This window comes from Vipera ursinii, assembly GCF_947247035.1.
Source record: "Vipera ursinii genome assembly, chromosome: 2".
In the NCBI taxonomy this organism is placed as follows: Eukaryota; Metazoa; Chordata; class Lepidosauria; order Squamata; family Viperidae; genus Vipera; species Vipera ursinii.
The window spans coordinates 98,164,512-98,181,239 of NC_139513.1; the positions used below are offsets into that span (position 1 = coordinate 98,164,512).

A 16,728-nucleotide genomic window follows, 5' to 3' on the forward strand; every position below is an offset into this window, starting at 1 on the left:
GAAAAGTTTTCTGTTATTTCTCCAAAGCTATTCTCTTGCTGTGTTCAGAAAATTGCCTGCTTTTTAGTTCTTTTTTTCTTGTACATTGGAGCCTCCTTTTGCTTCACACCTCTACTAGATTTCCTTTAAGTTGCAAAATACTGCTGACACAAGAATCAGTTAAATCTGTGAAAAGTTATATCTGAAAATCAGATATCAGTTATATCTGAAAAAAGTTCCAGGGATAGTTGATGTTTCTAAATTTTTTTTTTTAAAAAGAGTCATGATTAAGTCAAAAGATATTTTGTGTTAGTTTGTTTATTCCTTGCATCATTATGTAAGTAACTAAAAAAGCAAACAAAGCACTTCCTACCTCTCTTTATGAATGCTGTTTATGAGATTTGGGCTGTTTGGGAGCTGTTTTAACTTGACTCGTATCTGCTTGCAGAATCAGGAAAAACTGGTCTCCATCTTTTGGGTTGCAGGTAGACCATATATGGTGTGGAAGAGCAAAGGCCCTCATTCTGGCTGTAAATTTACAATGTTATATAATAATACTGCCACCTAATGGATACCTGCATTATTGTTTAAATCTTATGTTGGTAGGTGGTTGCTATTACAAAACAAAAAAACAAAAAGCAGATAATAACAGAATAACAGAGTTGGAAGGGATCTTGGAGGTCATCTAGTCCAACACCCTGTTCATGCAGGAAGCCCTATACCATTCCAGACAAATGGCTGTCCAGTCTCTTCTTAAAAGCCACCAGTAATAGACCTTTCTATCCCTGCTACAAAGCTGCTGAAACCTCAAAAAACAAATGCATAGCTTCGCTTTTTTTCCTAAGACAATATTATTTCAGTTAGAAATGTGTGTTAATTCAAAATGAGGTATCATTTCTAAATAAGCTAAAAAATTCCAACCTTTACATATATTGAGGCTTTGGCTTGTGGATCGTATTCATCTCAAGAGTTACTGCTTTTTCATAATGTTTTTATTACATTTTTACGGAAAAGGGAAAATGAACAAGAGAGGAAAAAGGGAAAATAGAGTACAAATAAGGAATTTACAAACATGAAATTAAGCTAAAATGTTCAATCTTTCGTTGATTTTTTTAAAAGTAACTGAATATGCCATATTCTTTTAAAACTACAAATGTTAAAATCTAAGTAATATCTGAATATCCATTAATAACAGCAGTACAAACCATAAGATGAAACTTTGAACTATAGTAATTTCTGAGGAATTTTAAGATTTAATACAATAGAAATACAAACTTCAGATGTGCTGCAACTCTGCATCTAGAGTTATAATCCATCTCTCACTAAAACCAACATGGGGAAAGTATGAAGACTACCATTAGACATGAAAAAATGTGGAATATATTTCTCTTCACTGCTTTTCATTTACAGCTGTTTTGTCTTGGTTACACAAGTTTTATGGACTGGTTCAGATGGTATTTCTCAATTTATGCATCTCACTAAACCAAGTTTAGTAGATTTTGGTTTAGAGCAAGGTTCTTCAAACTTGGTCCTTTTATGACTCGTGGACTTCAACTCCCAGAGTTCCTCAGCCAGGCACTGGCTGAGGAATTCTGGGAGTTGAAGTCCACGAGTCATAAAAGGGCCAAGTTTGAAGACCCCTGGTTTAGAGCATGGTCTGGATCTAGACATTTTGGTTTGTCCTCTGAAGTTTATCCTTTAACACAGTGCTTCCCAAACTCGTGTGAATTAACCAAAATTGTATAAAAGTGATTTTTCTTTGAATAAGAGGGGTAGGGGGTGGGGAAGAAAAATAGAAAAAAAAATACAACAATCTGTATTTTGATTTACAATTACAAATCAACTTCTTTCTCAAAAGTTATATCAGGACCCTGTACTGCATTTCTACCTGTAGTTATAGCAAAGGTTTTGTATTATTCAGGGTCAAATCAGAATTTGCTGAAGCAGAGGTCCCCAAACGTTTGGACACCAGGACCAGTGCCATGGAGAAAGGTTTTTCCACGGACTAGAGGGGGTGTGGTTTTGAATATTGCCTGCATCCAGGGGATAATGGAGCTTTGCTTGTTTGTGCAGCCCACTTGCTGGCACGCTGTGGACCAGGGCGGGGGGGGGGGGCTGAGGACCTCTGTGCTAAAGTACATGGGAGAATTGGAGGCAGATGATCTATGACAGAATTGGTTAGATAAATTGCAGTGCTAAGGGTATTCTTTCATTGCTTATAGCTCACCTACTGTACCTCACTTTTCCTGCACTCTAGTAAGCAAACATTTTGGGATGAGAAGCACATCTGACTTTGGGAACATGTAATGAGAACTCTCACACAATGGCTTTTATGCATGTGGAAAAGATTAGTCATAACATGACTATTATGGAAGGTGGAATTAGTCACAGATCAAACTGACTAACTTGCCCCTCACCATCCCATGTAATGCCACGTTGAATCTCCCTCCGATGCTACTATTTACCACTCTATCTTAACTTAGCCTTATTTTCTGGAGAGGTGGGTATATTTCCAAGCAAAACACTGAGTTGCATCTAATTATACAGTACTCCGTCTCCATTTAATAGAAGAACACTTTTCATCTGTTCTCCAGCTTCCTTGTGAGTAGCGCTAGGCATGGAAGTCAATAATTGGTTATCTATTACCCTTCTCTCTACGAGATACTTAATTATCCTAAGTAAGAAACAATCATATTGCTTCCAACCACCTTTCCTTAGATGCAAGTAAGTCTAGGTGTGTACATGTTTACAAGAAAATTAGTCAGGAGGACAGCTAAATTGTTCTTGAGAGTTTTAGAATGAATATCCAAATTATAGTTCTGAACTATAGGAATATGTTTATTAAACAAATGTATGACTAGAGAAAAGCAAGAAAACAAACATGCAAAAGGAAACAACACTTACATACAGCATTAGAATAAATGAAGTTTCACATAGCTCTAGAGTCATCCAAAAAGCATACTCAAAATGATTCACATAAGATTTACATAAGATTCCACTTGACTACTTTTATATCATTTGAAAACAACACATACTACAAAGTTTATGGAAATACAAAATGATGAATAAGTAAGAAGATGCTGGATAAGTTTACCTCACAGACATAATTTTTTAATCACATTTTTGTTTTAAAAAGTATGCTTTAAGTATGCTTTTACCAAAATTTGACAGTTTTCTAATCATTACAGACAGCTTTGTTCTCCAAAAGAGTCCTAAATAGAGATGGCAGATATGCATTGCAGATACTAAATCCTCTGAAAATATTAAGTTTCTATTGGTTTAATAAATTCAAATGAGAAATAGGTCTCAATCATTATCATTAGATTCAAAACTCCTGAACAAATTCTCCAAAGCAACTATTACATTAATGGTTTCTATTGACTTCTCAATATACATTAAAAAAAATCAAGTTACACCATTTACAAGCTTGAATCTATGTTATCTATTATCCTTAATATATTTTGGGACAGAAAGAGTGATAATTTTATACTTGAATTCTCAATATTGTATTTAATTAGTTATCATAGTTATTCCCACTTTAGCTCTGTTATTTGCTGTTTTGCATCTCTCTGGCTGCAATCCCACCCAATTCAGATGAATATAGGATTGTATTGTCTTTAGCTGTAGAATTATATTACCAATGGGGAAGCCAGATTCTCTGAACAACCATGTGACTAACATAACCACTGCAATGATTCACTTAATAACGGTGACAAGAAGGGTCGTAAAATGGACAAAATGTACTTAACAAATGTTCCGCTTAGCGTCAGAAATTTTCGGCTCGATTGTGGTAATAAGTTGAGGACTACCTATAATGATAATTTGTAAAGAGATGTGTTGATCAAGCATACTGCAGCTATTCTTTACGAGTAATGGGGTCGTTCTGGAATTTCATCAGGAACAAATCCAGCCAAAAGAGGATTTTCATCCTCTTTTCCATCTCCTGTCTTCATAGCCATATTGAGCTTGTGCCAAAACAGCGGAATTTCCCGCTTATCTTCTGGCCATTTGAGGTAAGTTTTTGTCTTTAGCAATTTTCTCATTCTGTGATAGGGGGAAAGGTATTCAGCAGGAATGTCTTCCAGGAAGATAAGAACCAGGACATCCTTACGGTCATCAAAGACGCGAAAGCTTGCTACCTGTATCTCCTTGGAGCACCACTCGCTTTCCAGATAGTGGCGGCTTATTATACAAATAGTCTTCCTGCTGGCGTAGATATTATCTACAATGTTTTCGAGGATGGACCGTCCTGGCTCAAAATCCCGATGATGCAAACAAACTTTCCAACAATATTGGTTTTCCAGAACTGGAAGTAGGTCATCCACTACCCACTTTTCGTCATGGATGTTGAAGGAAAGAAATGCATCATAATCGTATCCCGTACCTTGCCCCTTCCTTTTTTGCTTCTTCTCAATATAATAAGCAAGCAATAGATGGAACATATAGACCATGTGCAATTTCCATTGATAAAAGAAGCAGACAAGCATAAGTGAAAGAACTGCTGTTGTGTTTGCAATAAACAGGATGAATTCATAATCAATAAAGCAAGAGGATGTGTCAAAAGTCCACAGTAGCTTTCCCTTATATGCTTCAGGGAAAGCGCAAATATACTCATAGAAATGGAGCACCTGAGTATTAGGATTCCGTAATGACCACTGGAGAAACATTTGGTTGCTACATATACAGGTGAAAATATTTTGCCTGAGATCTAGGAAAAGAAGGGAAGGTAAAGTACTTAATTGCTCTTCAGTGATAACATCTAGAAAATTTTCAGTTGCTCTGAGGAGAGTCAGTCTTGAAAGATTGGCATTGAGAAAAAAATTGAGAGATTTCAGCTTATTTCTATTCAGGTGCAATTCTTTCAGCTTTGATATAGGCTGGAATAAAGTATTGTTTAGTGAACTAAGTTTATTGTTGCTCAAATCAAGCTCTTGAAGAGTAGGAGTAAAGGTAAATGTCTCTTGCTCTAAAGAAGAGATGGCTAAATTGCCTGCGTGGAGCTGTACAATAGACTCCAAACCATCTAAAAAATTCACTGGAAAATACTTAAGTCCATTACCACCCTGGCTGTTTATCTTTAGTTTCTTTAAAGACCTCAAAAGTTTAAAGGGTGGATTGGCAAGCATTTTTGAGGATTCATAGCTGATACGATTACTAAAAAGATCAAGGTCTGCTAAAGAGCTTGCACCTTGAAAAAAGTCTCCCCGAAAAGGTTTTTTACCGATCCTGTTATATCCAAGAATAAGAATCTGTAGATTGCTCAGACCTTCAAAGGCTCCTGGTACTATTGTGTCAATCCTATTGTCTGCCAGATTAAGAAGCCGAAGAGAAGAAAGATGCTTAAAAATGCCCTTCTCTATGGTTTCCAAATTATTTTGCCTGAGCACCAACACTTCCAGTTTATTTAGGCTTCCTGAGAAAGGTTGTGTGATTGTTTTTAAAAAATTTTGCCCTAGATTTAGTTCTTGCAAATTGCTTAGATTATCAAAGCTATGTGAAGAGATAAAAGCAATCTGGTTTCCATTGATGCAGAAGGTCTTCAAATTATTTAAATATCTGAAGTCATCAGAAGTAATTTTATTGATTTTATTAAAGCTAAGATCTAGGCTTTCTAATAATGATACATTAGGAGTAATAATTGGCACAGGGGTGGATATGTTGTTCATCCAAGAAATGGAATGGAATGAATTCAGTGATCGAAAAGATGCCATTGGTAGGCTTTCCATCATATTAAATGACATATTCAAAAACTTTAAATTTGTGCAATTTTCAAAAGCCCCTGCCTTAATGCTTGTGAACTTATTGCCTTGAAAGTTAAGACTTTGCACTTGCTGGTGCCATTGGCATACCTTTTCTATAAGATTATCTGATTCGGTTATATTTAACTGGTTTAGGTGGATAATCTCTAGCTGAGAACAATTCAGCATTTGGATCACTTTTGATATTTCAGATGGCTTCATTGCTATCCCTCCTAAGTATAATGCCTTTAAGCCTTCTAGAAAGCAAGAATCTTCTATTTCCCATAAAACAGAGTCATTGGCAATGGCAAAAGATAAATCAAGCAAAACAAGTCTGTGCAAAACTGGTGTTGTAATATTAATGAGGGAAATAGGATTGTGGGATACATCCAGCTCAAGAAATGGAGGTACACTAATAATTTCTTCAGTTGTTAAGTTCTGCAAGCCATTGTCTTTGATGTGCAACTTCCTTAAAGATCCCATATTTAAGACAGCATGCATAGCACTCAGGGTATACAGTTTGTTTGAAGATAAATCAATTACCTTTAAATTCTCCAAGTTGGCAAAGGCAGAAGGATTGATCCTGTATATTTTATTGTTGGAAAGTAGTAAGGTGGTAAGATTCATGAGCCCGTCAAACATAAAACTGGAGAGAAGCTGCAGTTGATTTGCACTAAGGTTCAAAAACTCCAAGCGGCTTGTATGAATGAAAGCACCATCCTCAATTTTACTTATATTATTCTGGGAAATGTTGAGAGATTGCAAACGGCTGAAGTTCTTGAAGTCATTCTTCCCCAGACTTGGTATACTGTTCTGAGATAAATCCAAAAACACAACTTTAGTTGGTAGATAGATTGGGACTTCTAACAATTTCTGATTGTAGCACAGAACTTTAGTTTTGTTCCCAAAGGTGTTATGGACCTCACACTTGTTAAATGTGTAAGAGGTTACTGTTTGATCTTGATTAAGCACAAAAAGCCACATTGATAGAACTGTCTGAAAAAACATTCTCGAAACAGTTTTTACAGCTCTGTGAGAGTTTGAGTATCTGAAAGGGTTGTTACTGCTGCGAAATGTCTATATGTAATCCAGTTGATTGTGTAATGAGAGGAATGTCAAAAATAAAATGTGAACTTCTTCTTCTTCTTCTTTTTTGAGTGTGGCACTTTCTTATTTTGCCTTCCTTGCGTTTATTAGAAAAAAAAAGGAAGCAAAACTGGTGGAGATGAATTTGCAATTTAATTTATGTTCTGGGTTTGGTTTAACAAGTATATAGATCAGGGGTCTTCAAACGTGGCCTTTTATGACTTGTGGACTTCAACTCCAAGAATTCCTCAGCCAGGCATGCTGGCTGAGGAATTCTGGGAGTTGAAGTCCACAAGTCGTAAAAGGGCCAGGTTTGAAGACCCCTGATCTATATACTTAGAGTGAGTTTGACTGCAAATTCAATGTAACTATCTGTAGAAAAGCCTTCCTTCCTTCCTTCCTTCTTTCCTCCTTTCCTTCCTTCCTTCCTTCCTTCCTTCCTTCCTTCCTTCCTTCCTTCCTTCCTTCCTTCCTTCCTTCCTCCCTCCTTCTTTCTTTCCTTCCTTCCTTCCTTCCTTCCTCCCTCCCTCCCTCTTTCTTTCTTTCTTTCTTTCTTTCTTTCTTTCTTTCTTTCTTTCTTTCTTTCTTTCTTTCTTTCTTTCTTTCCCTAATTACAAAGCTGATAGACCTTCCAATCTTGGGAAAGGTTCTTGAAAAGATGATCAAGTGCCATTCTAACTAGTGCCCTAATAGAAGCAGGTTATCTGAAGCTCTTTCAGTCAGGTTTCAGACCTGACTGAGAGATATTCTTGTGATTGATTTTGGGATCTTGATGGGAGGGGTGGAGCGCTCTTTGGTCTTATTTAACTTCACAGTCCCATTCTATATTATCTACTTACTGCCTACTAGCATTAAGGATGAGGAATACTAATTTGGTTCCTCTCCTTTCTAGTAGATGGTTCCAATCGGTGGAGAGAAGACAGGTCAGTGTAATGGGTGCTACTGCATAGTCCAGAGTCTGTTTTTTAACAACCACATAAAATAACTAGGAGAGGTCATTTCAGATTCAGCCACCATCTTTTATTTACTTTGTTGTTGTTGTTGTTAGCTGCGAAGTCGTGTCCAACCCCTTGCGACCCTATGGACAACGTTCCTCCAGGCGTTCCTGTCCTCTACCATCTTCTGGAGACCATTTAAGCTCACATCTACTGCTTCAGTGACTCCATGCAGCCGCCTCATTCTCTGTCGTCCCCTTCTTCTATTGCCCTCAATCTTTCCCAGCATTAGGCTCTTCTCCAGTGAGTCCTTCCTTCTCATTAGGTGGCCAAAGTATTTGAGTTTTATTTACTAACAGTATTTAAAAGCTGCCTGATCTATATGGACTCAGGATGACAGCAACAGTTCCACTATACAATTAGAGCAGTCAATAGTAATAAGAAACTCCTCCCCCTGCTTATGGAATATCCCTCTCTCAGGGATATTGTTACTTTTTTGAATATTTATTATATGCTTTTATTTTATATTGTAAGCTGTTAAAAGGCATTTTTATTAGGGGGGGCAGACTCCTCAAATCCTATTGAAGCATTTAAGGTCAACATTCCAACAAAAGGAAGGATTTTGAAAAAAACACCATTCTGGTAAAAGAACCAGGGATATCCTAAAACTTAGTTCTGACATATACAGAGCACCCCTTGTTTTGCATCAAGATTCTAGCAGTATTGAGATCAGGAACAAACCCTTTATATGTTGAAAGCAATTATTCAAACTGTCCTTACAGCTGGTGATGAAATAAGAAGCTACAGAAAAAAACAAGAAGGCAGCCCGGATATGCAAACTCAAACTATGACTATAACTAAAGAATCTTCTATACAGAATACTACAGAAAAAGTGGAACAATTAAATACTATGACAGAAGATTTAACTGCTCAACAAATACAGACAATGGAAAATCCAGAAAAAAACTGACAATAGGGAAAAAGGAAAAGACTTCCTATATAAATCAGAAAGAACCTGAGGATCAAAAGGAAAAACAGATGGAAGAGAAGACAAATAGTTCAGGACAACTACGTCGAAATGGAAAAATAAGGAGATGACCTGCTAGATTTGCTAGTCCTCTCAAAAAAATGGAGACTGGATGATTTTTTCAACACCAATAATAGATATAACAATTCAAGGAGATTTGTTTGATGACCCAAAAGCAAGGATATGAAAGACAATTTGGCAAAGAAAGAAAGCTAGAATAAGACTGAAAAAGAATGGGATTTTGATCTACTTATGAGAATTAAAATAGAATATACTTTGTTGAAATTTTTTTGGGGGCTAGGGAGGAGGGAGGGTTCTTCTTTTGGTTGTTTGGACGAGGGGGGCAGTCCAACAACCTCTGTTCAGGCCAGTGCCGAGGCGGATCGCGGGGGGGAGGAGCGGGGGTCGGTCGCTTCTGGGGCTCTAGGGCCAGTCGTGGGACTACCCATTCCCACGACGATAAGGAATGGCAGCAGGTGTAGGAACAGAGGGCCGTATCGATCTCAGGGAAGGCCTCTCCGCTGCTTACAAGCGGTGAGGCACTCCGACCCTCTGGTTCCGCCCCGAGGTCCCGGGAGTGAGGATGTGCAGCCTCCTGAGCTCCGGCTGGTGTACTTGAATGCCAGGTCGGTCGTTAACAAGGCTCCTCTCGTCCGTGACTTGGTCGAGGGTGAGCAGGCGGACCTGGCTTGCATCACGGAAACTTGGTTGGGCCCAGAGGGCGGCATTCCTCTGGTTGATCTTTGCCCACCAGGTTTCCGGGTGCTGCACCGGCCTCGGGCTCAGGGTAGGGGTGGGGGAGTGGCTGTTGTTATAAGGGAGACCTTGTGTCCACGGGAGGCCACCGTTCCCCAGATAGTCGGGTGTGAGTCTCTCTTTTTGAGATGCGGCCCTGGTGCGCAGTTGGGCTTGCTGCTGGTGTACCTTTCGCCTAGTCACGCAGCAGCAGCCCTGCCTGAGCTTCTCGATGTCCTCTCTGGGTTGGTGATTGAGTTCCCGAAACTTATAGTTTTGGGGGACTTCAATCTACCATCTCTGGGAGGATCATCCGAGTTGGCTCGAGAGTTCATGGCTTCCATGACGGCCATGGACCTGACGCAAGTAATTTTGGGACCGACTCATGAGGGAGGCCACACCCTTGACTTAGTTTTTTTATCTGGACGGTGGTTAGATGATCTTGGTGGGGGCTCCCCAATTGTTATGCCCCTGTCATGGACCGATCTTCATCTCCTGCGGCTGGTCTTCCGTTTTGCCACCCCCCGCCGTGGGTGTGTGGAACCTATCATATGGTACCGCCCCAGATGCTTAATGGATCCCCAGAGGTTCCAGGCGGCGCTGGGGTCCCCACCTGCCTCCCTTGCTCACAGCTCGGCAGATACCTTAGTGGAAGCCTGGGAAAGGGCAGCCACTGAGGCTCTTGACCGAGTTGTACCCCTGCGGCCCCTGACCCGGTGCAGATCCCGTCGAGCCCCATGGTTCTCTGTGGAGCTCCGGGAGATGAAGCGTCGGAGACGGGGCCTAGAGAGCGGTTGGAGGTCCAGCCGATCCGAATCCGATCGATTGTGACTAAGAACCTATATTAGGTCTTATCTCGCTGCAATAAGGGAGGCGAGGTCTAACCACTTCGCCGCCCTTATCGCGTCCGCAGATAATCGCCCGGCCGCCCTGTTTAGGGTGACTCGCTCCCTCCTGAATCAGGAGGTGAGGGAGGATCCCTTACAGGGTCGTGCCGAGGAGTTTAACCAGCATCTGTCGGACAAAATCGCTCGGATTCGGACCGGTCTGGACTCTGACTGGGCAGAGTCTGTCGAGCAGGACACGGGTGGTCTTGTCAATATCACCTGGGAGGAGTTTGATTCTGTGACTCCGGAGGAAGTGGACAGGATCATGGGGAGGCTGAGCACCACCACATGTTTATTGGACCTGTGCCCTTCCTGGCTGGTTTATGCAGCCCGGGAGAGGACACGTAGCTGGTTCCAGGCAGTTATATCGGCCTCTTTGAGTGAGGGTTGCTTCCCCGCCGTCTTGAAAGAGGCGGTGGTGAGGCCTCTCCTCAAGAAGCCTGCCTTGGACCCAGCTATATTGAACAACTTTCGTCCTGTCTCCAACCTTCGCTTTCTTGCGAAGGTTGTTGAGAGTGTGGTGGCACATCAGCTCCCTCTGGTCCTGGATGAAGCGGATTATCTAGACCCGTGCCAATCGGGTTTCAGGCCCGGGTACAGCACGGAGACGGCATTGGTCGCGCTGGTGAATGATCTCTGGAGGGCTCGGGACAGGGGGCATTCCTCTGTTCTGGTCCTATTAGACCTCTCAGCGGCTTTCGATACCATCGACCATGGTATCTTGCTGCGGCGTCTCCGGGGGTTGGGAGTGGGAGGCACGGTTTTGCAGTGGTTCTCCTCCTATCTCCGGGGACGCTCGCAGTCGGTGTTGGCAGGAGGGCAGAGGTCGACCGCGAGGTCTCTCATTTGTGGAGTTCCTCAGGGGTCGGTCCTCTCGCCTCTCCTGTTCAACATCTATATGAAACCGCTGGGTGAGATCATTCGTGGCTTTGGAGTTGGGTATCATCAGTATGCTGATGATACCCAGCTTTTCTTTTCGACCCCAAACCACCCCAGTGATGCCCTCGCCGTGATGTCCCGTTGCCTGGAGGCGGTTCGGGTTTGGATGGGGAGGAACAGACTTCAACTCAACCCCGACAAGACCGAGTGGCTTTGCATACCTTCATCCCGGGTTTATTCGGACATTCCACCTCTCGTTATGGGGGGCGAATTATTACCCCCCGTAGATAGGGCTCGCAACTTGGGAGTCCTCCTAGATTCACGGCTCACTCTGGAAGACCATATAGGAGCTGTGACTAGGGGGGCTTTCGCCCAGGTTCGCCTGGTGCGCCAGTTGCGGCCCTATCTAAGCCGGGATGATCTATGCACGGTCACTCACGCGCTCGTGGCCTCACGACTAGACTACTGCAACGCTCTCTACATGGGGCTGCCCTTGAGGACCACCCGGAAGCTCCAACTGGCACAGAATGCAGCCGCGAGAGTTGTGTTGGGAGTTTCCCAATACTCCCATGTCACACCTCTGCTCCGTGAGCTGCATTGGCTGCCAGTTGTCTTCCGGGTGAGATTCAAGGTACTAGTTATGGTATTTAAAGCCCTACATGGCAGGGGGCCGGAATACCTTAGGGAACACCTGCTGCCGGCGTCAACTTCCCTTCGCCCTGTGCGTTCCCACTGTTGTGACTCAGGGCCAGCCTGTGGGTCCGACAGCCGGGTCCGATGTATCGGAGGACTCAGATGTGGGGGAGGAGGGAAACGAACCGGCTGATGATGATTTGGAGACTTTGCAGAGTCCTCAGCCGGGAACCTCTTCTCAGCTGTGTGAGCCCGAGAGTGCGGAGGATGATGACCCACAGCTGGCCCTGTTCAAGGACGCCCGACGCAGGAGGCAGACGAGCAGGGACAAACAAAGAAAGGCTATGGGACTCCTCGGGAGGAGGCACAGGGAGACCACGCCCTGAGCTCTCTATAAAAGAAGTGTTTGGGGAGGGGCTGGTTGCTGAAAGCAACTTTTCCGTTTGAGAAGTCAAGCTCTTGTATTCTTGTAACAGTGTAATTAAAACTTGGCAGAAGCCTTTTGGTCTTGGACGCTTTCCAGACTCTTCTTTTGATTAGGGGTGCGAGAAGAGGGCTGGTTCAGAACAGTTTGCTTTCAGCCACCCACCCCTTAATACTACGATGGAGCAGCTTCTTGCCGAGAATGCCCAGCTCAACCAGCAACTCACCTTGCTGGCCACTCAGGTGGCACAACTGCAGGCTCAGGTACATGCTGCCCCCCCACCCAGGAGGAAATGTCAGATAGCTATGCCGGATAAATTTGCTGGTAAACCAGAACTGTTTCCTGCCTTCCTGGGACAATGCCAGCTTTATATCAGCGTGAGAGCAGCTGATTTCCCCACTGACCGAGATAAGGTGGGATTCGTATTGAGCCTTCTGTCGGGAGATGCAGCTCGTTGGGGCACGCCTCTGTTGGCACAGCCTAGCCCTTTGTTGGATAACTTTGGGGGGTTTTGTGACCATATGCGCCTCATGTACGAGGACCCGATTAAGGCGCAGACGGCCACCCGACGCCTGAAAGCTTTGAGGCAGGGTCAGCGCCCTCTACAGGCCTATATCAGCGATTTCCGGCTGCTTAGCCAGGATTCCGCCTGGAATGAGGCTGCGCTCGTGGATGCCTTTCAGGATGGCTTGTCAGAGGAGATGTTGGATGAGCTGGCCCGCGTGGACATTCCCTCAGACCTGAATGGGCTGATCCATCTTTGTCTGCGGATCGATGCCCGGCTGCAGCAGCGTAAGAGTCGCCGTGCCACCCCACAGACCCCTGCCGCCCCTGTTGTGCGTGAGCCCCCAGTCCAGAGGGAGGAGCCAATGGAGCTGGGTGCCGCCAGGTCCCGTCTATCGGTGACGGAAATGGACAGACGACGATCGGAGGGGTTGTGTTTTTACTGTGGGGACCCTGGACATTTGGCTGCTTCTTGCCCGAAGAAGCGTCAGCGGGCGTCAGTGACCAAGCCTGCCCCGAGAAAGTCCCCTGCTTTGCTATCGGGAAACGGCCCGAGCCCGATCTAGACGGTGTGAAAGATCGGGCGACCCACAACATCCACACCGAGCGACGTTGTTCCGACGGTGCCTGTGAACCTCCACGGCATTTGATTTTGGAGGCACGACTGATCCTTCCTGGCAAGCCAGAGGGGATTCCGGTCCATGCCTTAATTGACTCTGGGGCTACCACTAACTTTATGGATTCGGCCTTTGTGGCCAAATGGGCTGTTCCCCAGTGTCCAGTGGATCCGCCCATGCTTGTGGAGACCATCGATGGTCGAGTGCTCCTGTCCGGGCCTATCACGGCCGCCACGCAACCCGTGTGTATGGCCATCAGTACCCATGTGGAGGCCATTCAGTTCTACGTCACTTCGGATCTGCACTTCCCCGTGGTCTTGGGACTGGCGTGGCTCCGGGCGCATGATCCACAGATCTATTGGTCTCAGAACTTGGTCACCTTCCCAAGTTTGCAGTGCGTGGACCACACCCGCCATATCTGTGCCGGCCAGGTGGAGGGTTCCCCAGGGGTTTCCTTGCCTCCCGAACTGTCCGACTTTGCTGACGTGTTCAGCGAGTCAGAGGCGGACCAATTACCCCCGCACAGGCCCTACGACTGCTCCATTGACCTAGTCCCTGATGCGCCTCTCCCAGTGGGGCGTTTGTACTCCATGTCGGAGCCCGAGTTGGCTGCATTGCGGGACTTCCTGACGAAGAACTTGGCTCGTGGTTTCATCCGGCCCTCGTCCTCGCCAGTGTCTGCGCCCGTGCTCTTCGTCAAAAAGAAGTCGGGCGAGTTACGGCTTTGCTGTGACTACCGGAAACTCAACGCTATCACGGTGCGTAACCGCTACCCGCTGCCCCTCATCCCCGAGCTCTTGGACCGACTCCGGGAGGCTAAGATCTTCACGAAACTGGACCTGCGTGGAGCTTACAACCTCGTCAGGGTTCGGCCGGGTGATGAGTGGAAGACGGCGTTTGGTACTCGCTATGGACATTTCGAGTACACGGTGATGCCGTTTGGCCTGACCAACGCCCCCGCTGTGTTTCAGCATTTTATGAATGACATCTTTCGGGATCTGTTGGACCAGTTTGTTGTGATTTACCTGGACGACATCCTGATTTACTCCCCGTCGCGTGAAGCGCATCATCAGCATCTCCGTCAGGTCCTGCAGCGCCTCCGGAAACATCGGCTGTTTGCCAAGTTGGAGAAGTGCCAGTTCTACCAGGTGACCATTGATTTCTTGGGTCACCGCATTTCTCCTGAGGGCATCGCCATGGAACCGAGTAAAGTTGAGTCGTTGCAGAGTTGGCAACCCCCGCGTCGCGTGAAGGATATTCAGCGACTTCTTGGATTTGCCAACTACTATCGGACATTCATCCCTGGCTTTGCTGCCTTGACAGCCCCCCTCACCCGGCTCCTGCAGAAGAAGACTCGGTTCCAGTGGAACGCCCCCGAACAACAGGCGTTCCAAGCTTTGAAGGACGCCTTCATGAAGGAGCCCATCTTGAAGCATCCTGACCCGCAACGGCCGTTTGTCGTGGAGGCGGACGCCTCCGACATTGCCATTGGGGCCGTGTTACTCCAGGCAGCGACGCCCAACGGTACCCTTTTCCCTTGCGCGTATCACTCACGGAAATTGAATCCCTCGGAGCGCAACTATACCATCTGGGAGAAGGAGCTGCTGGCCATCAAGGCGGCGTTCGAGGCTTGGAGGCATCATCTGGAGGGGGCGCGGCATCAAATCGAGGTCCGGACGGACCACAAGAATCTGGAAAGCCTGCAGACCGCTCGGAATTTGAACCAACGCCAGATCCGGTGGTCCCTCTTCTTTGCGAGGTTTGACTTCCGGGTGCGGTACATACCAAGCGGGCACAACCAGAGAGCGGATGCTCTGTCCAGGAAGCCCGAGTACACCCGAGTGGAAGACAAGCTTCCGCCCAGGACCGTGATCCCCGTCGTGTCTTTTGCTGCGGTGCGGGAGCCGGTGGATATACGGGCTCGGATCCGGGAGGCGCAGCAGCAGGAGGCGTGGGTGGCTCAGCGGAAGGAAGAGGTGGGGCCAGATTCGCCTTGGTCGGTCACGGATGGACTCCTGTATTATCGTGACCGGCTCTATGTTCCAGGAGGGCCACTCAGGGGACTCGTCCTCAGCCAATGTCATGATAACCCGGCTGCGGGGCATTTTGGCCTGTTCAAGACTCTGAACCTGGTCTCCCGTACATTCTGGTGGCCCCGAGTCCGACACGATGTCCAGTCTTATGTCACCTCCTGCGTCCCATGCAGGCAGGCCAAGTCAGCGACAGGGGCCCCGCCTGGTTTACTGCAGCCTTTGCCAACGCCCAAGAGACCCTGGGGGGCTGTGTCCATGGACTTTCTGACGGATCTACCCCCATCCTCCGGCTTCACGACAGTGTTTGTGGTGGTGGACATGTTGACCAAGATGGCGCACTTCATCCCCTGTCGCGGCTTACCGTCAGCTCGCGCCACTAGTCGCATGTTCATCCAACAGGTGTTCCGGCTGCACGGCCTTCCCGATAGAGTCGTCTCCGATAGGGGGGCCCAGTTTACAGCCCGCTTCTGGCAGGAGTTGATGCGGGCGTTGGACATTAAGGTTTGCCTCTCGTCCGCGCATCATCCTCAGACCGACGGGGGTACCGAGAAGGTCATCGGCATTTTGGAGCAGTATCTGCGCTGCTACGTTAACCTGCAGCAGGACAATTGGGTGGACTATTTGGCCATAGCCGAGTTTGCCTTTAACAACTCGCAGCACACCTCCACGCAGATGACACCGTTCTTGGCCAATGTGGGTTATCACCCTCAGTTTTTCCCCCTTTCTCCCGTGGACTCACCGGAGCCGGCAGCGAACGAATTCATGGCGGAGTTACAGGCGATCCATCGGTTGGTGCGATGGCAGCTGGAGAAGGCCAAGGCCGACTACAAGAGGTTCGCCGATCGGTCGAGAAGGGATACGCCTCCATTATCGGTGGGGGATCGGGTCTGGCTGTCCACCAGGAACCTACCATCCACTCGGCCGGCGAGGAAGCTGGACCACCGTTACCTTGGACCGTTCCCAGTCGAGGCCGTCATCAACCCGGTCGCCTATCGTTTAACTCTGCCACGTTCCCTGCGCGTGCACCCCGTCTTCCATCGGTCCTTGTTGGTCCCCGAACAACCGGCTTGTCCACTTCGCCAAGCGGAACCTCCCCCATCAGGACCTCGTGATGGCGACAGCACCCCCGAGTACGAGGTCGCCAGCATCAGGGATTCCCGCTGGCTGAAAGGTCGCTTCCAGTACCTGATCGAGTGGAAAGGGTACGGGCCGGAGGACTTCACATGGGAAGACGCGACCGCCGTTCATGCC

The 16,728-nt window shown here is 46.4% G+C and overlaps 1 protein-coding gene across 1 annotated transcript; it reads right to left on the minus strand.

Moving 5' to 3' along the window:
* Nucleotides 1–3,693: 3,693 nt before the first annotated feature.
* Nucleotides 3,694–6,725, minus strand: LOC310635719 (uncharacterized protein; the record flags this gene model as incomplete). Its single annotated transcript, XM_083354937.1, has 1 exon — nt 3,694–6,725. One exon carries the CDS (start codon nt 6,723–6,725, stop codon nt 3,843–3,845), a length of 2,883 nt encoding a protein of 960 aa, XP_083211063.1. The 3' UTR covers nt 3,694–3,842.
* Between the last annotated feature and the right edge of the window lie 10,003 nt (nt 6,726–16,728).